General features: G+C 57.3%; 1 protein-coding gene across 3 annotated transcripts; it reads right to left on the bottom strand.

Moving 5' to 3' along the window:
* Nucleotides 1-201: 201 nt before the first annotated feature.
* LOC144734857 (GRAM domain-containing protein 2B-like) lies at nucleotides 202-21,709 on the bottom strand. Of its 3 annotated transcripts, none has more exons than XM_078617272.1 (14): nucleotides 21,401-21,709; nucleotides 12,925-13,095; nucleotides 10,651-10,711; nucleotides 9,640-9,712; nucleotides 8,840-8,943; nucleotides 6,911-7,009; nucleotides 6,510-6,578; nucleotides 6,141-6,233; nucleotides 5,334-5,481; nucleotides 4,571-4,660; nucleotides 3,875-3,968; nucleotides 3,144-3,221; nucleotides 2,226-2,433; nucleotides 202-1,736 (listed from the first exon to the last, which is right to left on the bottom strand). In XM_078617272.1, exons 1-14 carry the CDS (start codon nucleotides 21,499-21,501, stop codon nucleotides 1,674-1,676), a joined length of 1,452 nt encoding a protein of 483 aa, XP_078473398.1. In that variant the 5' UTR covers nucleotides 21,502-21,709; the 3' UTR covers nucleotides 202-1,673. The 3 variants fall into 3 exon arrangements, with proteins under 3 accessions (XP_078473398.1, XP_078473399.1, XP_078473401.1); XM_078617273.1 differs by having other exon boundaries at nucleotides 5,334-5,478; nucleotides 21,401-21,708; XM_078617275.1 differs by lacking the exon at nucleotides 21,401-21,709 and adding an exon at nucleotides 18,631-19,389.
* Between the last annotated feature and the right edge of the window lie 733 nt (nucleotides 21,710-22,442).

Below are 22,442 nucleotides of genomic sequence, written 5' to 3'. Positions count from 1 at the left end.
AGGCAAAGGCGCGAGAGCAACGCCCCGCTCGAGATGGCAGCGACGGAATCGGCCCGCGCGCCGGCGCTGGCTGCATCGTTTTGGTCGCAGGATGGCGAGAGCAGGCGACGGATTGGGGAAGCCTTCGTCCTGCAGTGGATTGATCGTCGCTGCCGCTTGCCGATGATGCCGATGAACGAAGGAGGTGGCGACACTGTTGTCTTGCTTATAAGAGCCCTTTAATCGACCAAAACCTTTATTTAAACAACACAATTGCAAGTCACCACTTCACAGAAATGGCTAAAAACCTTTTTTTGTACAGGAAGCGTCCTCACAGGACTCGGGGGAGAGACGGGCGCTCGGCTTTGGTTCACAGAGACAACTCGCTCACCACACGAGTACACTCGCCACACTCTCCAAACCGGTACTCACCACACGGGTACACTCACCACACTCACCAAACCGGTACTCACCACATGGGTACACTCGCCACACTCACCACACGAGTTGTCACCACATGGGTATATTCAACACACTCATCACATGGGTACACTCACCAGACTTACTACACGGGTACACACTGCACAGGCACACACTCACCACATCCGCTACATGGGTTATACACCAAACCACACTCACTACACTCACCACTGGGGTACAATGTAACACTTGCCATGTGGATGCATGCGCAAGACAGGGACTCTTGTACCATACTCGCCACACTCTCGTGCAGTACTCAGTGCTTAACTTGGTCCATGTATAGGTCCCTCTCTCCCTGGGTCTCTCTTTTAAGTCACTCACTCAATGAACGACTCACTCCTTTGGTCACTCACCCCCTTGGCCACTCAATTACAAAGTCATCCGTTGACCGAGTCACCCACTGACTGGGTCACTCACCGTGTCACCCGTCGCTACAACGTTGGTCCCTCGCTCGCTCTCCGCCCGACATGGTAGCGGTGCCAGAGCGAGGTTCGGGGGGTTGGGCTGGGTGGTGGCTGCCACCCTCTCGCCGTACCGCACAGCAACCGCACGCACACCGCTCCACCGGCAACCGAATCACCCGCACCGCAAGCCACCGCTGCCGATCACCACAAACCACCACCAACCACCGGGCAGCACTAACCAGGTAGCACCACCACCACCACGACCACCACCACCGCACACACACACACGCGACAATAACTTAACCCACGGCCCGGCTCCTGGTGTGGCCAGAGCACCAGGACACGAGCTGTAAACACGCTGAAGTAGGAAGGTGCTCACTGCTCACCGCAGACACACACACACAACACGGACTAGGGTCCCCCCTCACCAATGTGTGGTCCACACAGACTACTGGGGGGAAAAGTGCTGTTCGCGAGAACCTATCAAAGCCGGCGTGAGGCGGCCGGGTGGACGTGGCGATGGCAACGTCCGCCCGGCCACCTTTTGTTGCCACCAAGTGGCAACGTTTTAACGTGCCGCGGGGTGGAGCTCGCTCGAGGCCGAGTAGACCTAGGGGAGAGGCACAAGATGGGTTCAGATACCGCGCGCCACTGACGGCAGGGCACGGGGGGAATTGAACTCGATGCGCAGTGCGTGAAGCGCTGCGCCACCACTCCTCAAAGGCAATGTTCAAGCACGCACGGAGGGCCAGAGGGGGGAGATAGTCGTGCCCCCCCCCCCCAACGGTGACCCCCCGACCTCCGCTCTTCTCACGATGCCAAATGCTCAGATTCCTCGATCTCCTGGAGTAGAAACTTCAGCGAGGCATGGATCTGCAAACACATGAACACACACACATAAACATAAACAAAGATCCCCCGTGTAGCTATAACAGACTGTTGGGGCAGGTGCTGTTAGTGAGCACCTATGAAGGGTGACATGGCACACGAGGGGGTGGGTGGCCAGCACCACGCCCGGCTGCCTTTGTCTCTGAAATGGTGATATTTACACATCAGACCCGGTACTAATCTGAGGCTGAGTCGACCTAGGGGAGGCCCAGGACCGGTTCAGAAAAAAATCGTCACTGGTGTTGACCGTGAGCGGGAATCGAACTCAGGTCGCCGGGTTTGTAACGCAGCGCGCCAACCGCTACACTACTACTCCCCCACTACGACACACGCACGCACATACATACACATACAAGAAAGCACTCGCATCCATGCACAAGGGGGGGTTACGGTCAGGAAATGGACTCAGTGGATGGTGCTTCAAAGGGGCACAGTGGGGGTCATGGTGGTCACGGGTGGGGGGGGGGGCCTCACGTTGTTCAGCCTCGCCATGTTGGTCGAGACTTCTCGGAGGAAGTCGAAGTCGGCGCTGCCGCCAACGTGAGGCCCGTCGGCACCCGCGCCACCGTCAGCGCCGCCACCAGCAGCTCCGCCGCCGCCTCCTCCGTCTCCCATGTCCCCCACACCCCCCACTCCCACCCCTACATCCCACTTGGGGTTTGAGCTCTCCGGCACATTCAGCCTGAAGGTCACAGGTCACGCATTGGGAGGGGGAGAAGGGGGGCGGTCACACGCAGGGTTACGAGCGGGGTCACGAGCGGGGTCACGAGCGGGGTCACGGGCGGGGTCACGCATGGGGTCACGAGCGGCGTCACGTGCGGGGTCACGGGCGGGGTCACGAGCGGGGTCACGAGTGGGGTCACGAGCGGGGTCGAGCGGGAGGTCGAGGGCAGGGTCGAGCACACCTGCGTCCGAAATGGTGCGGTGCGTGGCGGTGTGAGGAGCGGCGATGCACGGTTTGTGGTGTGGTTTATTGGGGCGGTGTGTCACAGTTGTGTGGCGGTGGCGTGGCATGCGTAGAGCGGTGCAAGGTGGCACGCGATGGAGATCGTGGCGCGGTGGTCGTGCGGTGCGGTTGGACGGTGAGCGGCGCGGTGTGCGCTGTGCCGCTGGTGGCGTGTGTCGTGTTGGCACAGTAGGGAGTACAGCTGCTGCATCCGCCAGTCATCTCAGTAGTCAACCCACGGCACCTGCTGGGTCTGTCCCGTGACCTCCTATCAGCAGCGAGCCTTCGACACTTCACGTGGCCTCAAAATCAACCTGGCCTGGCACAGGCGCCGTGGTGACGTCACCGTCACTTAGTGGCGGGTGGCGGGTATTGGTTTACGACGTGTGCCGTGTTACCGCGGCAGCGCGAGACATTCGGTGCGGTCGTGGTGCGGGGCCACTCACCCGGAGGCAAGCAGGCGTTCCTCCAGACAAACGAGCTTGTACGCCAGGAAACACGACAGGAGGAAGAGGACGACCACCCTACAGGGGCGGCGGTGGATGCCGCGCGGGGGGAGGGGAGGCCACGTGGGTTATCGCGCAGAAGGGTGGACGGCAACACCTCGACACGCACGCGCATTCGACGAGCCAAGTTTTGGCGTAACGAACTTTGGATGCAGCAGCATTACTTGAAAGAGAACTCTTAAAAATAAGTAATAAATAAGCATGCGGAAATGAAAACACAAATAATTAAATTGTCAAACAACGGTACTATATAAATAAGAATACAATTCTAATAAGATATGGATTCTTGAGCTTTGCACATCGCGAGTGAGTCTCACAGGAGTGTGTACAGGTGAGTGTGAGTCTAACAAGATGTGTACAGGTGAGTGTGAGTCTAACAAGATGTGTACAGGTGAGTGTGAGTCTCACAGTAGTGTGTACAGGTGAGTGTGAGTCTCACAGTAGTGTGTACATGTGAGTGTGAGTCTCACAGGATGTGTGTACAGGTGAGTGTGAGTCTCACAGGATGTGTGTACAGGTGAGTGTGAGTCTCACAGGATGTGTGTACAGGTGAGTGTGAGTGTGAGGCTCACAGGAGTGTGTACAGGTGAGTGTGAGTCTCACAGTAGTGTGTACAGGTGAGTGTGAGTCTCACAGTAGTGTGTACAGGTGAGTGTGAGTGTGAGTCTCACAGGAGTGTGTACACGAGCAGCACGTTGTGCATGAGCGTGGATTCTCCCGCATGCATGCGCCGGGACCACCGCGTCAGACGCGCGCGCACAGAGCCTAGTGGGGTGGGGGGGGGGGTAGACAAGGCAGAGAGACCGTGAGACAACTCGTTAGAGATGGCTACGCTGCGCTTTGCTGCCAACAATTCAGAGCCGTGGAGGCGGCAGCGAGGGTTAGTGGATCGCACGCAAACGTCGTGAAACTGCCTCCCTCCCGTGGGAGTGGAGGAGGTGCCGGACTAATCACCATCTAACACGTAGTAGGCTTTCGCAACCAATATTATTCATAATCAACTTTTTGGGTTTAGATCGCGTTATTTATAAATGTGTCGTAACCCTCCACCACCCGACACGGCCAATCAGTAAAAAAGTGTCACGTTGACAAAAGACAAATAGTTCACTGCTTTAGCCCACCGGTGTGTTGAAGAGTGAAACCACAACATTTACAATTTTTGAGTAGTACGACGTTTCGCTGGTAATTGCATCCAGCATCATTGGGCAATTCGCCAGAATGGCGAAACGTCGTACTCAAAAATGAGAGTGTGTATGTATGTTGAACTTTTTTGGCACTATACGTAGCCAACCTTGTGTGTTGTGTGTGCATGTTTGTGCGTGTGTAGGTATGCGTGGTGAGTGCGGTGAGTGCGGTGAGCATCGCACCTCCGTGGAAGCTCGACTTGAGGCGTCGTCGGGGGCTGGAGTCACCCTCCCCCACCTCGTCCACCCCACGGTGCACGTCCACCAGCCGCTCTTCACACACACACGTACACACGTAACAATGAGACAGATCCCCCTTGTAGCCGACACACGATGTTGGTGGTGAGGATGATGCTCATGTCTGTGTGTGTAGGGCACAGCAGAGGCACAGCGCTTTGCGCACCGCACTTCAATCCCAGCCACCTGAGTTTGATTCTCGCTCACGCCCAATAAGTGAAGAATTGTTGAGCTGGTATGGCAGTGCATGTGTATATGTGTACCAGTATATGCAAGTGTGTGTATGCCAATGCATGCCACTGTCTGTGTGTGTGCGCGCGAGCATCACTCTTTACCGCTACTGCCCGATGCTGAGCTGGCTGGGCAAGTGTTGCTGGAATATGTAAGTGCGTGTGCGTGCGTGTGTGTGTGTGCGCCAGGGGTGCACGGTGATGTAGTGGTTAGCGCGTAGCGCTCCGTAGGCAGCGACATTGTTCAATTCCTGCTCACGGCCACCAACAACAGTGATGATAATTTGGAATCGATTCTGGGTCTCGGTTTGTGTGTAAACGTCGCCGCGAAGGAGATAAAGGGCGTGGTGCTGGAACACCCACCCCTTCGTACTCGCTAGCAGCACTTGCCCATCGGTCTATACGTGGGATCTTTGTCTTAGGATGTCAGTGCGTGTGTGAGTGTGTGCGAGAATCCATGTGTGAGTGTCGCTGCTCACCGCTGCTGCTGCCGGAGGCCGGGCGCGTGGTGCTGGCCTGAGCGTTCTCGCTGTCGCTGGAGTTGGTGGTGCGCGGAGTGATGGAGCCCGGAGTCTCCACCCACTCGGCCAGACCGTCCACCTCGTCCCCACCGGCCAGCACGACCTGCTAGCCGAAAGACAAAGATCCCCCGTATAGCCTTACACTTTTGGGGCAAGTGCTGTTACCGAGCACCTATGAAGGCCGGCACGGCACACGGGGTTAGCGCATGCTGACGGGAGTTCAATTCCCGCTCACGGCCAACACAAGGGATGATTATCTGACCCAGGCCTGGGCGTTCTCTTAGGTCGACTTAGCCTTAAATAAATACCTGGTGTGGTGTGTAAACACTCGGGAGACACCCACCCCCTTGTGTACCGTGCCGGCCTTCATAGGTGCTCGCTAACAGCACTTACCCCAAAAGTCTGTTAAGGCTACACAGGGGATCTTTGTACAGGTGTGGGAAGCAGTAGTGTAGCGGTTATCACGCTGTGCTATGAACCTGAGTTAAATTCCCACCCACGGCTAACACCAGTGACGATTATCTGAATCGGTCATGGGCCTCCCCCCTAAGTCGACTCAGCCTCAAATGAGTACCTGGTGCAGTGTGGAAAAAATGTCGCCACTGGGGAGACAAAAACGGCCAGCTGTGCTGCTGGCCACACACCTCCTCGTTAGCCGTGTGGGCCTTCACGGGTGCTCACTAACAATACTTCCCCAAACAGTGTGTTAACGGCCATATGGGGGATCTTTGTCTTTGTGTGGGTGTGTGTGGGTGTGATTTTCACCAGTGCGAGTGAGGTTGGTCTCTCAGGGTGAGAGAACACTCTCTCGCTCTCCGGAGACACGCGGCTCAACCCGCCGTGCGTGCCGGACCCCACCTGTTCAACACACGGGGACACAGAGACACACAGAGACACCCACACAGGGTGGTGACACACAGAGACACCCACACAGGGTGGTGATACGTGGGGACACAGAGACACTCACAGAGTGGTCACATGGGGACGCAAAAACACTCCCACGGGGTGGTGACACACGGTAAGCTGCGTACAGTGCAAAAGAAGTTACACATCCAGACATAGAAGGTGATGCATAGAAGGGGTGAGGCTGATGAGGGGAGGGGACGGCACGGGGTGGTGGGAGCCGGCGCTCACCAGGTGCTTGCAGACGGAGGCGAGGGCTCGGTGAGTGGCGTCACGTGACATGAGCGACACGAACAGGAACTGGGGTGGGGAGAGACAAACGCGGCGTTAACCCCGCGGTGACCAATCGGCACGTACCGCGTTAACCATGCGGTGATCCTGGCATGTGCCAAGTTAACCCCGTGGTGACCCATCGGCACGTACCGTCTTAACCCTGCGGTGATCCTGGCGCGTGCCACATTAACCCCGTGGTGACCCCGGCGTGTGCCACATTAACCCCGCGGTGACCCCACGTCAACCCCACGGTGACCCCGCGGTGACCCCGACACGACAGCAGAGATGCAGGCAGGAAGTGGAGTTGTGCAGAGAGACACTGAGCGAGGGTCTCGCCGCGTGGATTGGGCGTGCTTCACCTTCTGCCCGTGGTGAGTGGTGACGCACAGCCCGTTGGGAACCAGCATGGCCGTCTTGTGCTTCTTCACCGACTTCACCGAGTCGACGGGGATCACCACCTGAGCCACGGGGACACACCATCATCACTACCCCCACCATCATCACAACCCCCACCATCATCACAACCCCCACCATCATCACAACCCCCACCATCATCACAACCCCCACCATCATCACTATCTCCACCGTCATCACGACCCCCACCGTCATCACAACCCCCACCGTCATCACAACCCCCACCGTCATCACAACCCCCACCGTCATCACTACCCCCACCGTCATCACTACCCCCACCGTCATCACTACCCCCACCGTCATCACTGCCCCCACCATCATCACTACCCCCACCATCATCACTACCCCCACCATCATCACTACCCCCACCATCATCACTACCCCCACCATCATCACTACCCCCACCGTCATCACTACCCCCACCGTCATCACTACCCCCACCGTCATCACTACCCCCACCGTCATCACTGCCCCCACCATCATCACTACCCCCACCATCATCACTACCCCCACCATCATCACTACCCCCACCATCATCACTACCCCCACCATCATCACTACCCCCACCGTCATCACTACCCCCACCGTCATCACTACCCCCACCGTCATCACTGCCCCCACCATCATCACTACCCCCACCATCATCACTACCCCCACCATCATCACTACCCCCACCATCATCACTACCCCCACCATCATCACTACCCCCACCGTCATCACTACCCCCACCGTCATCACTACCCCCACCATCATCACTACCACCACCATCATCGCCACCCCCACCGTCATCACTACCCCCACCGTCATCATTACCCCCACCGTCATCACTACCCCCACCATCATCACTACCCCCACCGTCATTACTACCCCCACCATCATCACTACCCCCACCATCATCACAACCCCCACCATCATCACTACCCCCACCATCCTCACAACCCCCACCGTCATCACAACCCCCACCATCATCACAACCCCCACCATCATCACAACCCCCACCATCATCACTACCCCCACCGTCATCACTACCCCCACCGTCATTACTACCCCCACCATCATCACAACCCCCACCGTCATCACAACCCCCACCATCATCACAACCCCCACCATCATCACAACCCCCACCGTCATCACTACCCCCACCGTCATTACTACCCCCACCGTCATCACTACCCCCACCATCATCACCACCCCCACCATCATCACCACCCCCACCATCATCACTACCCCCACCGTCATCACAACCCCCACCATCATCACTACCCTCACCATCATCACAACCCCCACCGTCATCACAACCCCCACCGTCATCACTACCCCCACCATCATCACTACCCCCACCGTCATCACAACCCCCACCATCATCACAACCCCCACCGTCATCACTACCCCCACCATCATCACTACCCCCACCGTCATCACAACCCCCACCATCATCACTACCCCCACCATCATCACAACCCCCACCATCATCACTACCCCCACCATCATCACAACCCCCACCATCATCACAACCCCCACCATCATGACAACCCCCATCATCATCACAACGCCCACTGTCATCACAACCCCCACCGTCATCACTACCCCCACCGTCATCACTACCCCCACCGTCATCACAACCCCCACCGTCATCACTACCCCCACCGTCATCACAACCCCCACCGTCATCACTACCCCCACCGTCATCACAACCCCCACCATCATCACTACCCCCACCATCATCACTACCCCCACCATCATCACCAGCAACACCATCATCACCAGCAACACCATCATCACTAGCACCTCCATCACTGCTACTGCCATCCCCTCCTCACCATACACCTTCACCCCCCAGCCCCCCGGCCCCCCACCCTGCCGTGGGATCCCACCTTGATGTCGCGGCCGAAGAAGTTTGCGTAGAAGCAGACCCAGCGTGCCGAGATGAAGAGACGGCCGTGAAAGAGCATGTCCTTCTGCAGCGCGCACGAGAATGCTGAGGAGAGCACCACCATCAACATGGACATCAACACCGTCACCAACGCCATCACGAGAGAATGAGAGTGAGCTGCGTGTGTGTGCATGCGAGTTGTGTGTGTAGGTGTGTGAGGGTGTGCGTAGCTGTGTGCGTGTGTGCGTGGGGAGCAGTAGCGTCGTGGTTAGCGCGCTGCGCTACGAACCCGGCCACCCGAGTTCGATTCCCGCTCACAGCCTACACCAGTGACGATTATCTTGACCGGTGCTGGGCCTCCCCTAGGTCGACTCAGCATCAAATGAGTACCTGGTGTGATGTGTAACCATCTGCACTGGGGAGACAAAGGCGGTTGGGTGTGGTGCTGGCCACCCACCCCCTCGTGTGCAGTTCCAGCCTTAATAGGTGCTCGCTAACAGCACTTGCCCCAACAGCCTGTTAAGGCTATAAGTGGGATCTTTATATTTGTAGCTGTGTGCTTGTGTGAGTGTGTGCGGCTGTGTGGTTGTGTGTGAGTGTGTGTGAATGTGTGTGAGTGTGTGTGGCTGTGTGTGAGTGCGTGTGTAGCTGTGTGTCAGTGAGTGTGTGTGGCTGTGTGTCAGTGCGTGTGCAGCTGTGTGGCTGTGTGAGTGTGTGGCTGTGTGTGAGTGTGTGTGTAGCTGTGTGTGAGTGTGTGCAGCTGTGTGTGAGTGTGTGTAGCTGTGTGCGTGCGTCTCTCACTGTCGCTGAGCGGTTCGTCTGCCGTCACCTCCTGGAAGAGGCGGTGGAACTGGGCGTTGTACTTCTTCCGGATCTGTGGCCAAACACGCAGAGAACATGCAGAGAGCGAGTGACGGTGAGAGTGTGAGCGGGAGGACGGGTGTGCTCCAGGAAGGGTGGGTTTGCGAGTCAGTGTGCATAAGTGACAGCGAGTGTACGAGTGAGTGTACGAGTGAGCGTACGAGCGGATGAGTGTGTGTTGAGGGTCAATGTACGAGCGTGTGGGTGAGTGTGACTGAGTACACAAGCGGGCGAGTGGGTGGGTGAGTGTGACGGTGAGCGTACGAGTGAGCGTGACGGTGAGTGCACGAGCAAGCGGGTGGGCGGGTGAGCAGACGAGGTCAGCCGACTGCGGTTGCCAGAGAGTCGGGGGAACGGCGGTGCGTGCGCCAACAACCGTGTGGGTAAACACCGGCACAGGCGGCGTGTTTGAACAGCACCGGCTTTATCGAGTTGGGCAGAGATCACGGCCAAACTCTCGGCTTAATCTCCGCCGGGTAAACTCAGGAACTTCCTTGCTCACCGGACGTCCCCGGGCTCGCCAGTGAATCTGAACTGTAGGTTCCGATGACGGAAGAGGCACAAGCGACTGGACCGGTAGTTGTGATCGCAGTCATAGCACGAGGTGGATGTGGTGTAGAGATTTTTTTTATGGGATATAAAACTATTATCTAGTTGCTCTAAACAATTTTATTTTACCAGGTAAGGCCCACTGAGCTATGTAAGCTCTTTTTCAGAAGCTACCTAGCCACAAATGATAGCTCAACGAAGTGGCTTTTCACGTGGGAATCTATAGCACCGCAAACCCAGACGTTCCCGGTTGAAATGAAGCCACCCAGGAAAGGTGATCACCGTGGTGAGAACCGTCACACCACGCACTCCCTGCCGTTCCCAACACACATGACGAGCCACGTGGTTGGGGGGGGGGAGAAGTGTCGGGGAGTGGCGAGGCCAGGAGGTGGTGCTGCTCACCGTCGTGGAGGAGTGAACTTTCTCGCCGGACTCCCGTAGCAGCTTACTCGCAGACTTGGAGCTGCTCGCAACACCAAGACAAAGATCCCCCGTATAGCATTTACAGACTGTTGGGGCAAGTGCTATTAGTGCTGTTGGTGCACCTTACAATGCCAGCACTGCCTCTGTCTCCTTGCAATGTTTACACACCGCACCAGGTCCTCATTTGAGGCTAAGTCGATACGTACACACACATGCACAGCCGCGTGACTCGTGCACACACACAGTGCTTCCCGTGCACACACACACACAGTGCTTCCCATGTCGCCCGTACAGACATGGGAAGTGTTGTAGTTGGCACAGGACGCGGGGGGGGGGGGCCGACAAACACAGAGCAGCAAGTACCCCATTGTGCTGAGGTTAGACTACACACACGCACACATACATACCTACATACACAGATAATACATAAACATATAATACATAAACGACAGAGATCCCCCATACAGCCTCCCAGAGGTTGCTTGGGGCAATTGCCATTCGCAGGCACACGAAGGGACGGTGTGTGGCCAGCACAACCCCCCTCTCCCCTCCACTGTGAATGTTCACACGCCACACCAGGTGCTCATTTAAAGCTGCACGTGCTGCAGGAGGAGGCTGACGTCTGCTCGTGGGTGGGAATGGAACTTGGGTTGCCGGGTTTGTAGCAGGCGGACCACGACCCTCTCGTTCTCTCACACGACACTTCCACACACTCGCACACACTCGCACACACTCGCACACACATGCCTACACTCGCACAAAGACAAAGACCCGCCATATAGCCTTAACTGGCTTTTTGGGCAAGTGCTGTTAGCGAGCACCAATGAAGGCCGGCACGGCACACGAGGAGTGGGATGGTCCATACCACGCCTGGGCGCCTTTGTCTCCCCAGTGGACTTGTTTACACACCACACCAGGTACTAACTTGAGGCTGAGTCGACCTTTGTGAGGCCCAGGACCGATTCAAATAATCATCTCTGGTATTGGCCGTGAGCAGGAAATGAGCTCAGGTCGCCAATTTCGTAGCACAGCGCGATACACTACCTCTCACACACACACACTCTCACACACACACACTCTCACACGCAACAAAGATCCCCCGTATAGCCTTAACAGACTGTAGGGGCAAGTGCTGTTAGCGAGCACCTATGAAGGCCGGAACGGTACACGAGGGGGTGGGTGGCCAGCACCACGCCCGACCGCCTTTGTCTTCCCAGTGGCGATGTTTACACACCGCACAAGGTACTCATTTAAGGCTGAGTCGACCTAGGGGAGGCCCAGGACCGGTTCAGATAATCGTCACTGGTGTTAGCCGTGAGTGGGAATCGAACCCAGGTCGCCAGGTTCATAGCGCAGCGCGCTAACCGCTACACTACCGCTCCCCATCACACACACACACTCTCACACACACACACTCTCACACACATTCTCACTCTCACACACATTCTCACACACACTCACATTCTCACACACACCCACATTCTCACACACACCCACATTCTCACACACACCCACATTCTCACACACACCCACATTCTCACACACACTCTCACACACACACTCTCACACACACACTCTCACACACACACACTCTCACACACACTCTCACACACACACACACTCTCACACACACACACACATTCTCACACACACCCACACTCTCACACACACACTCTCACACACACACACTCTCACACACACACACTCTCACACACACACTCTCACACACACACATTCTCACACACACCATAACCGCAGGCTGTGGGGAAGGCTGAGTCACTGAGGTTACTGCTGCTGCTGAGCAGAGACCGTGCAAGTGGAGGCGGAAGTCGGCAGCTCAAGGGGCAGGGCCTTGCGGAGCCAGTGGGGGGGGGGGGCACGGGGGAGGGAGCGAGGCGGGGAGCACAGTGGGCTCCATCAACACTCTGCCCAAACCTCTAACCACTAATCCCAACTTTAGCTCACAGCCCTTCCCTAATCCCTATGTCCCTCTCTAACTCAGAGCACTGAACCCTATACTTATGTCCAAAACCTATCCCTATGTGTAACATGTGTCCCCAACCCTTAACCCCTATCCCAAACTCTAGCCCCTATCCCGAACCCCTATTGTTATACCCACCCCTAACCCCTAATGCCAGCACAACCCACACGGACGTCGGAGAGCTCTAGGGCGGCACAACCGCACGCCAAGTGGGGAGTTAAACCGCGCTCTCTCTTCCGGCGGACGGTGGCGCCAGCGGCGCGCCCTCTCACCGGGACTGCTGCCGCCTCATCCTCCGTCCCGGCTCCGGCTGCGGCTCCGGCTCGGGCTCCGGCTCTTGCCGGGGCTCAGGTTCGGCGACGCAGCCTGGCGTCGCGTCCGGGGTGCGGCCGTCGTCAAACGAGTTGCCGTTGGTCCCCACGGAGTCGGCGTTGGAGTCGATGCTGCTCGGGCCAACACAACACACGCCACAAATCAACAAAGGGTCCCGCTTCCCCTCCGTGCAACCTTTAGCAGGCTGATGGGGCAAGCGCTGTCTGCGAGCACCTATGAAGGCTGACACGGCCATGCCGCACCAGTCACTCATTTAAGGCTGAGTCAACCTAAGGTAGGCTCAGGACCAGTTCAGGACATTAATCACTGTTGTTGGCCACGAGCAGACACACACATACACACACAGGTAGACACAAAAACACAAGTAGACACAAAGACCCCCGTGTAGCCTTAACAGACTCTTGGGGAAAGTGCTGTTAGCGAGCACCCATTAAGGCCGGAATGGCACACGAGGGGGTGGGTGGCCAATACCACGCCCGGCCACCTTTGTCTCCCCAGAGGTACTCATTTGAGGTTGAGTCGACCTAGCTGAGGCCCAGGACCGATTCAGGTAATGGTCACTTGTGTTGGCCGTGAGCGGGAAGCGAACTTGGGTCGCCGGGTTCGTAGTGCGGCGCGCTAACCATTCCACTACCGCAGGTACACACACACAGGTACACACACACACAGGTACACACAGGTACACACAAAAATCCCCCGCAGTCTTAACAGACTGTTGGGGCAAGTGCTGTTAGCGAGCACCTATGAAGGCCGGCATGGTACACGAGGGGGTGGGTGGAAAGCACCACGCCCGACCGCCTTTGTCTCCCCAGTGGCGATGTTTTAACGCACCGCACCAGGTACTCATTTGAGGCTTAGTCGACCTAGGGGAGGCCCAGAACTGGTTCAGATAATCGTCACCGGTGTTGACCGTAAGCGGGAATCGAACACGGGTCGCCAGGTTTGTAGCGCAAATCGCTACCATCGCTCCCCATCAGGGCACACACACACGTACACACACAGGTACACACACACACATACGGTACACACACACACACACACAGGTACACACACACAGGTACACACACACACATACGGTACACACACACAGGTACACACACACAAGTACACACACACAAGTACACAGACACACACAGGTACACACACAAGTACACACACAGGTACACAGGTACACACAGGTACACACACACACACAGGTACACAGGTACACACAGGTACACACACAGGTACACAGGTACACATACACACACAAGTACACACACACACAGGTACACACACACACGTACACACACACACACACAGGTACACAGGTACACACAGGTACACACACACACACACAGGTACACACACACACAGGTACACACACACACACAGGTACACACACACACACAGGTACACACACAGGTACACACACACAGGTACACACACACACACACAGGTACACACACACATACAGTACACACCTACAGGCACATGCCGAGTGACAGCCGCCTCCGAGATTCAAATGAGTTTCACGTTGACCCAAATCCTGCGGTGAGATGCTGAGCCCCGGGGCAGGAACCCTGACGATTTCCAAGGTGAGCGAGCAGCCACCGCCCCAACCTGTCCTGCCCCCCCCGCTACCCCCACCACGACCCCCCAAAACATCCCAATGTCGCAGCACTCAGCAACCGAGAAAACAACATCGCACACCACATCCAGTATAGTTCTAGCTACGGCTCTGGTGGGTCCTGCTCGCCACGTGCCACCTACCCGGGCAGCAGTCTTACACAGCAACCTGGGAAATATTTCACGTCTGATGTGGTGCGCGATCACTGGACAACCGCTGTCTGCCGTCGAGATGTGAACAGCATTGACGAACGATTTGTAAACAACGCGAACGGACTAAGCCTCCACGTCACGTGTAGGCTAATGGAGCACACGGAACTGTAGGAACGAGAAAAGCGAGACGGGTCAACGCGAGAAAGCCATCGAATCGCCTGCGAGGGTGTGGTGGTGGTGAATCCTCACACATCGGGGAAATACGGGGGGGGGGCATTGTTGGTGTAAACTTTGCAATGATTGCTGCGAATCCGCCGCTATTGTCACTGTTATTACTCGCTGCCACGTTCGCGGGTTAGGTAACAGGTGAGGACTCGCTCCGAGTCGGCCCATTACATCACCGCTGGGTATTGCAGCATTGCTGCATTGCAGCATTGCTGCTCGGCGCCTGGTTCACAGCCCTGCCGAGAGCCGGTGGGCGAATTTACACACGCCGGTCGCAGTGGCGAACCTGGTGCCAATTTTATCGACCACGCGTAGGATGATGGGGCCGAGTCAACTGCAACCGACCTGCGCGCTTGGATCAAACTGCGACTCTGCCGGCTCCAAAGAGGGGGGGGGGGTAAGGGGGGGGGGGTCTGGGCGGGGGGGTTCGGGGGGGGGGGGACTGGGGGGGGGGGAGTCCGGGCGAGGGGAGAAGCGTGGGTCCGGGCGGGGGGGGAAGGGGGGGGGGGTCCGGGGGGGGGTCTGGGCGGGGGAGCCCCCCCTCCTGGCCGTGACAACGCGACGTGAACACGACTCGGTAACCCGCCCCCCCCCTCCCTCCCTGCGCTAACACCCAACACCGGCGCACGTGACACCCGAGCGAAGTCATAAACACAGGTGGGGTGGTGGTCAGGTGGTGTGGTGGTCAGGTGGTGGGGTGGTGGGGTAGTGGTGGGGTGGTGGTCAGGTGGTGTGGTGGTCAGGTGGTGGGGTGGTGGGGTAGTGGTGGGGTGGTGGTCAGGTGGTGTGGTGGGGTGGTCAGGTGGTGGTGGTCAGGTAGTGTGGTGGGGTGGTGGTTTGGTGGTGGTGGTCAGGTGGTGTGGTGGGGTGGTGGTGGGGTGGTGGGGTAGTGGTGGGGTGGTGGTCAGGTGGTGTGGTGGGGTGGTCAGGTGGTGGTGGTCAGGTAGTGTGGTGGGGTGGTGGTTTGGTGGTGGTGGTCAGGTGGTGTGGTGGGGTGGTGGTGGGGTGGTGGGGTAGTGGTGGGGTGGTGTGGTGGTTGATGGTGGTCAGGTGGTGTGGTGGTCAGGTGGTGGGGTGGTGGGGTAGTGGTGGTCAGGTGGTGTGGTGGGGTGGTCAGGTGGTGGTGGTCAGGTAGTGTGGTGGGGTGGTGGTGTGGTGGTCAGGTGGTGTGGTGGGGTGGTGGTGGGGTGGTGGGGTAGTGGTGGGGTGGTGGTGTGGTGGTTGATGGTGGTCAGGTGGGGTGGTGGTCAGGGGGTGGTGGTGGTGTGGAGGAGGAGGACGGGGTGGGGTGGGTCTCTGCTTCGGCTCAAGACAACGAAACCTCTGGCGGTGACTCTGACGCAGACCCCCGCCCCCCACCTCGTGCCGCGTCTCACCCACCACGCTCGTCTCACCTGGCTCCCCCCTCTCTCCCTTCTCGGAGGCTCCCACTACCACCAACTCTCCTTCCTTGGGGTGTCCGTGAGATGCCGTGAGCCCCCTCGCCCGGCTTATTGCAGGAGGGCCGTGGGTTCGAAACCCGGACCCTGACGATGCCTGTTTGTGTACTGGGATTTAGAATCCGCGGGTTCTGTCATCCTCGCGGTGATGATGTGCCTCTCTGTGTGTTACAGTGTGTGTTACAGTGTGTTACAGTGTGTGTAGTGTGTTACAATGTGTAGTGTGTTACAGTGTGAAGTGTGTTTCAGTGTGTGTAGTGTGTGTGTTACAGTGTGTGTTACAGTGTGTAGTATGTTAGTGTGTAGTGTGTTACAGTGTGTAGTGTGTTACAGTGTGTGTAGTGTGTTACAATGTGTGTGTTACAGTGTGAAGTGTTTCAGTGTGTGTAGTGTGTGTGTTACAGTGTGTGTAGTGTGTGTTACAGTGTGTTACAGTGTGTGTTACAGTGTGTGTGTTACAGTGTGCGTGTTACAGTGTGTGTTAGTGTGTGTAGTGTGTGTTAGTGTGTTACAGTGTGTGTGTTAGAGTGTGCGTGTTACAGTGTGTGTGTTAGTGGGTGTAGTGTGTGTTACAGTGTGTGTTACAGTGTGTGTGTTACAGTGTGCGTGTTACAGTGTGTGTGTTAGTGGGTGTAGTGTGTTACAGTGTGTTACAGTGTGCGTGTTACAGTGTGCGTGTTACAGTGTGTGTGTTAGTGGGTGTAGTGTGTGTTACAGTGTGTTACAGTGCGGTAGTGAAGCGGTTATCGCGCTGCGCTACGAACCTGGCGAGCCGAGTTGACGATTATCTGAATCGGTCCTGGGCCTCCCCGAGGTCGACTCAGCCTCAAATGAGTACCTGGTGCGGTGTGTAGTAAACATCGTCACTAGGGAGACAAAGGCGGCCGGGCGTGGTGCTGGCCACCCACCCCCTCGTGTGCCATGCCGGCCTTCATAGGTTGCTCGCTAACAGCACTTGCCCCTCTAATGAAGGCTACCCGGGGGATATTTGCCTTTGTTACGCCTCTCTCCCTGTGGATTTCCTCCCGTAACTAAAAGCACCGATACAATGTAACAACACGCCAATGATGAAATATCGCCTGCAAACTGCTCGATTGGGATTACACGCAGCAGCAGCATCAGCAGCAGCATCATTAGCCCTTCCTTGACATTCTTGGCAGGGCCTTTGCTGATCTTTAAGAGTCTTGTAGAATTGGCTAGGAGGTGTTAACTTCCTCGCCTGGTCTACAGGTGTCTGCTGTATATTTGCGAATTTGCGTGTCTCTCTCTCTCATCATCATCACGGTGGCTAGGAGATGTTAACTTCCTCGCCTGGTCTACAGGAGGTCGTGGGTTCGACCCTGACGCAGGGATGGACATCCCACGTTCCCATGGCGGGTGGCGAGTCTATAGGTAGGGCAACCACCGCTACTTACAGAACCATTGTCAATCCACTGCTAGATGGAAGGCCTCGCTGATGCCGCTAAAGGGCGGGGAGGAGCGTCGTTCGCAGTCTGCGGCGCAGCCTCCAAAACGCCCGGCGGCCAGAAACAAGCAGCACTCACTGCGCCGTGATCAGCGCGGTAGAGGAAGACGCAGCCCCCCCCCCCCGTGTTTCCCCCCCCCGTGCCCCCCCCACCGTGTGTCCCCCCCCCCCCGTGTGTGTCCCCCCCCGTGTGTGTCCCCCCCCCGTGTGTCCCCCCCCCCGTGCCCCCCCCACCGTGTGTCCCCCCCCCCCCGTGTGTCCCCCCCCCCCCGTGTTTCCCCCCCCCCGTGTGTCCCCCCCCCCGTGCCCCCCCCACCGTGTGTCCCCCCCCCCGTGTGCCCCCCCCCCCCGTGTGTCCCCCCCCCCGTGTGTCCCCCCCCCCCGTGCCCCCCCCGTGTCCTTCACGTTTGTTCGCAGACTCTCGCCACGACTTGAAGCGGGGATCGAGGCGGGATGAGGCGAGAGAAGAGGGGGGGGGGGCATGGGGGGCGAAGGAGACCCCCAAAGCGCAGGGGAGGCGACACTCAGGCGGCAAGCGCAGGACGCCGTGCGTGCGGATGGACTTGGCTTTCCAGAGAAACGAGGAATGGGCGCGGCCTTGGAGCCACAGACCCCGACAAGCGACGGTGGTGACCTCTCATCGCTCACTTCTCACTACATTCCCAGCCCTCACACGCATGGACCGACCACTCCTCACCACTCCTCACCACTCCTCACCCCACTGACCTACTACAACATCCCCACCCCCCTCTCACCTGCGCCGTCCCCGACTCCACCTGCTGCCCAGCCGCGTCTTGCCCGGCTCGGGGCCAGGGCCCGCGGGCTCCTCCATCGCCTACAGCCGAGGCGTCCCCCGTGACCCCCCGTGTCTCCGTGTCTCTGTGTCTCACCGTGTCTCTGTGTCTCTGTGACTCCCCGTGTCTCTGCGTCTCTGTGTCTGTGTGTCTCTGTGTGTCTCTGTATGTCTCTGTGTGTCTCCGTCTCCCTGTGTCTCTGTGTCTTCCCGTCTCTTTGCGTCTCTGTGTCTCCCCGTGTCTCTGCGTGTCTCTGTGTCTGCGTGTCTCTGCGTCTCCGTGTCTCTGTGTCTGCGTGTCTCCCCCGCGTCTTTGCTCACTCACCCGATGTGTCCTGTCTCAATGTCTACCTGTCTCCGTGTTTCCTTGTCTCCCCCCGTTTCTCCCTCGCGCCTATTCCTCCTCTTTCTAGGATGTCTTATCCGTGTCTCTCTCTCTCCTGTGTCCCTCTCCCCGTGTCTCTCTCTCCCGTGCCTTTCTCCCCGTCTGTCCGTGTCCCTCTCTCCGTCCCTCTGTCCCCGTGTCCCTCTCCCCCCGTGTCTCTGCCCCGTGTCCCTCTCCCCCCGTGTCCCTCTCCCCCCGTGTCCCTCTCCCCCCGTGTCTCTCTTTCCCCGTGTCTGTGTCCCTGTATCTGTCCCCTAGCGTGTCCCTCTACCCCCGTGTCTCTGTTCCGTGTCCCTCTCCCCCCGTCTGTCCCCGTCTCTCCGCCACCCGCGCTCCACCCCCGTGGAGCCCCGCCCCCTTCTTTTCACCCCCCCCCCCGTCCACGCTAGGACCCCGCGAAAAAACTTTAAGCCAATCGTGAGAGCGCTCTGGCGGCCCACGTGACCGCGCTGACCCAATGCGGCCTCGCCCCTAAACTCCGCGCGCGCGCTGGGATTTCTCGGGTGGGGGGGGGTGGATGAAAGCCAATCAGAAGCGGCGCTGTGCGGCCACGTGGAGTGACGTCACCGACCTGGGGGAGGGTGGGGAGGGCAAGCCACCCCCCCTCCCGCCAGGGCGCGCCGACGGTCACGTGACTATCGGTGAAATTATTGCGCTCGTGGTGCACACACACACAGGTACACACGTGGGTGTTATACACATGTACACACGTGTGTGTGACACACAGTTACACGTGTGTGTTATACACACACAGGTACACACACAGGTACACACGTGGGTGTTATACACATGTACACACGTGTGTGTGACACACAGTTACACGTGTGTGTTATACACACACAGGTACACACACAGGTACACACGTGGGTGTTATACACAGGTACACGCGTGTGTGTTTACCACACACGCGTGTACATGTGTGTGTCTAACAGACACAGGTACACACACAGTTACACGTGTGTGTTATACACACACAGGTACACACGTGTGTTCTGTGCAGGTAGACACATTAATACACTTACAAAAATACAAAGAGACCCCGTTTAGCCTTAGACTGTTGTGGGAAGTGCTGTTAGTGAGCAGCTATGAAGGCCGGCGTGGGTGCCTATGACAACGCCCGCCCGCCTTTTTCTCCCGAGTGGCGATGTTTACAAATCGCAACAGGTACTCATTTGAGGCTGAGTCGACCTAAGGGAGGCCCAGGACCAATTCAAATATTCGCCACTGTTATTGGCCGTGAGCGGACATCGAGCAGAGCCGGGTTCGTAGCGCAGTGCGCTAACCTCTGCACCACCGCTCGCCATGCACAAGACAGACACACATACACTACTAACACGTACACAAAACCCCAACACCATCGTGGGTTAGAGGCTAGGGTTAAGACACTGGGATAGGGAAGTGATGGTTAAACTGCTATTTGTATTATTTAAACTATTCTTTTTATTTCACCAAGTAAGTAAGGCCCACTGAGCTACGTAGCTCTTTTTTAGAAGCGACCTGGCCACAAATGATAGCTCAACGAAGTGGCTGATCACGTGGAAATGAATAGCAGCCAAAGGACCCGGAAAAAAATCTAGACGACCACGGGGAGAGAGACACGCTAACTCTAAATATACAGCAGCAGGCGTCAAGGTCGGGATCGAACCCACGATCTCCTGTATACCAGGCGAGGTAATTAACATCTCCGAGCCACCGTGATGATGATGAGAGAGAGAGAGACGCAAACTCCAAATATACAGCAGCAGGCGTCAGGGTCGGGATCGAACCCACGATCTCCTGTATACCAGGCGAGGTAGTTAACATCTCCGAGCCACCGTGACGATGATGAGAGAGAGACACGCAAACTCCAAATATACAGCAGCAGGCGTCAGGGTCGGGATCGAACCCACGACCTCCTTGTACACCAGGCGAGGTAATTAACATTCCCTAGCCATCGTGATGATGAGAGACACCGCAAACTCCAAATATACAACAGACATCAGTGTCGGGATCGAACCCACAACCTCCTGTATACCAAGCGAGGTAGTTAACATCTCGCCACGGTGGTTAGATTTCCGAGGCAATGTCTGAGGTCTAAAGGCTGCAGAGAAGGGGGGAAGTTCAGAGATGGAGCTTACATGGTCGGGGTCATAGTCCAGGGCCGCACGACTCAAATCTGGACGAGAGATGGGGGTTTGGTTCAAATCGAGAGGATAGGGTAAGTTTGAGCGCTAAAGGGTACAGAGATACAGGTGAGGGTTAGGAATAGGGGTGAGAGTTAGGGGTGAGGGTCAGGGGTGAGGACCAGGAATAGGGGTTAGGGGTGAGGCGTTAGGGGTTGACGGCTGTGGCTGGCTTCTCTGCTCACCTGGCAAGCGATCGGCTCCGCCGTGTCTCCTCTTCGTCCTTGACCTCGCGACCTCGGTACCTCCGGATGAGGCGACGGAGCAGGTGGCTCCCAGCGATCATCCCCCGGGGTTGGTGGTGGTGGTGGGGGGTGAAGGGCGCCTCTCAATGAAGCAATCAATTATCGCTAATTAACGGTTCCGTCTGCGCGCCCATGGGGCTCTTGATGAGGTCTACTCGGCCACTAGGGGGTTGTTAGCCGTGGCGGGGGTCCTTGAAGGATCATCTGGGAGAGGGGAGCGCGCGCGTGCCCCGTGTGAGGTGTGAACTGGACTCGTGAGGGTTGTGCAGCGAAGGCCTTGGGGGAGGGGGGAGGGGGGTGGGGTGCCGCTTTGCATCCGCAGATTTCACAACTCGCGTAGATACGAGCGCCCCCCCCTCCCAATTACTGGGTCCTCCACGTGTCCACGACTTTCGCTTCCCCTTCGCTCGCACTGGCCCAGCGAGGAGAAATGCGATGTGACTGTAGTGGAGCCGTGCCCGGGGTTGTAAAGGGGGTGACGTTGCGAGTCATTTTTAGGAAATGCAGTTTCCTCTTTGACGTGTGTGGCCACGTGTATGGAAACCATGGTGGCTCGGAGATGTTAACTACCTCGCCTGGTATACAGGGGGTCGTGGGTTCGATCCCGACCCTGACGCCTGCTGCTGTATATTTGGAGTTTGCGTGTCTCTCTCTGTGCTCGTGTGGATTTTTCTCCAGGTCTTCCAGTCCCCCCCCCCACACACATTTAGGAACGAGCGTTTAGAGGATTTGACTGCTATACATTTCCACATGATAATCCACTTCGTTGAGATATCATTTGTGGCCATATCGCTTCTGAAAAAGAGCTACAGAGCTCAGTGGGCCTTACCTGGTGAAATAAAAAAAATTGCTTCGTTTTAGTTCAGTTCGTATTCCAGTCCGAGGCATCGGGGGCCTTCACTGACCTAACCGTGTTGTGTAGAGGCTGGGCTGAGCTGCTGTGGGGAGTGTGTGGACGAGACCGTGAAAGTTGTTAATAAAG

The sequence above is a fragment of the Lampetra planeri genome, chromosome 53 (assembly GCF_965212315.1).
Source record: "Lampetra planeri chromosome 53, kcLamPlan1.2.h2, whole genome shotgun sequence".
Lineage (NCBI taxonomy): Eukaryota > Metazoa > Chordata > Hyperoartia > Petromyzontiformes > Petromyzontidae > Lampetra > Lampetra planeri.
This window is presented reverse-complemented; position numbering and strand designations above follow the sequence as displayed.

What these genes read in the sequence shown, in the direction of transcription:
- LOC144734857 (XM_078617272.1), bottom strand. Translation starts at nt 21,501, where the DNA reads ATGATCGCTGGGAGCCACCTGCTCCGTCGCCTCATCCGGAGGTACCGA. An exon ending in ATGAGGCGGCAGCAGTCCCG is followed by an intron (nt 10,712 to 12,924) that starts GTGAGAGGGCGC and finishes TGTTGCGAGCAG; the next exon opens with CTCCAAGTCTGCGAGTAAGC. An exon ending in AAGTTCACTCCTCCACGACG is followed by an intron (nt 9,713 to 10,650) that starts GTGAGCAGCACC and finishes GTTTGGCCACAG; the next exon opens with ATCCGGAAGAAGTACAACGC.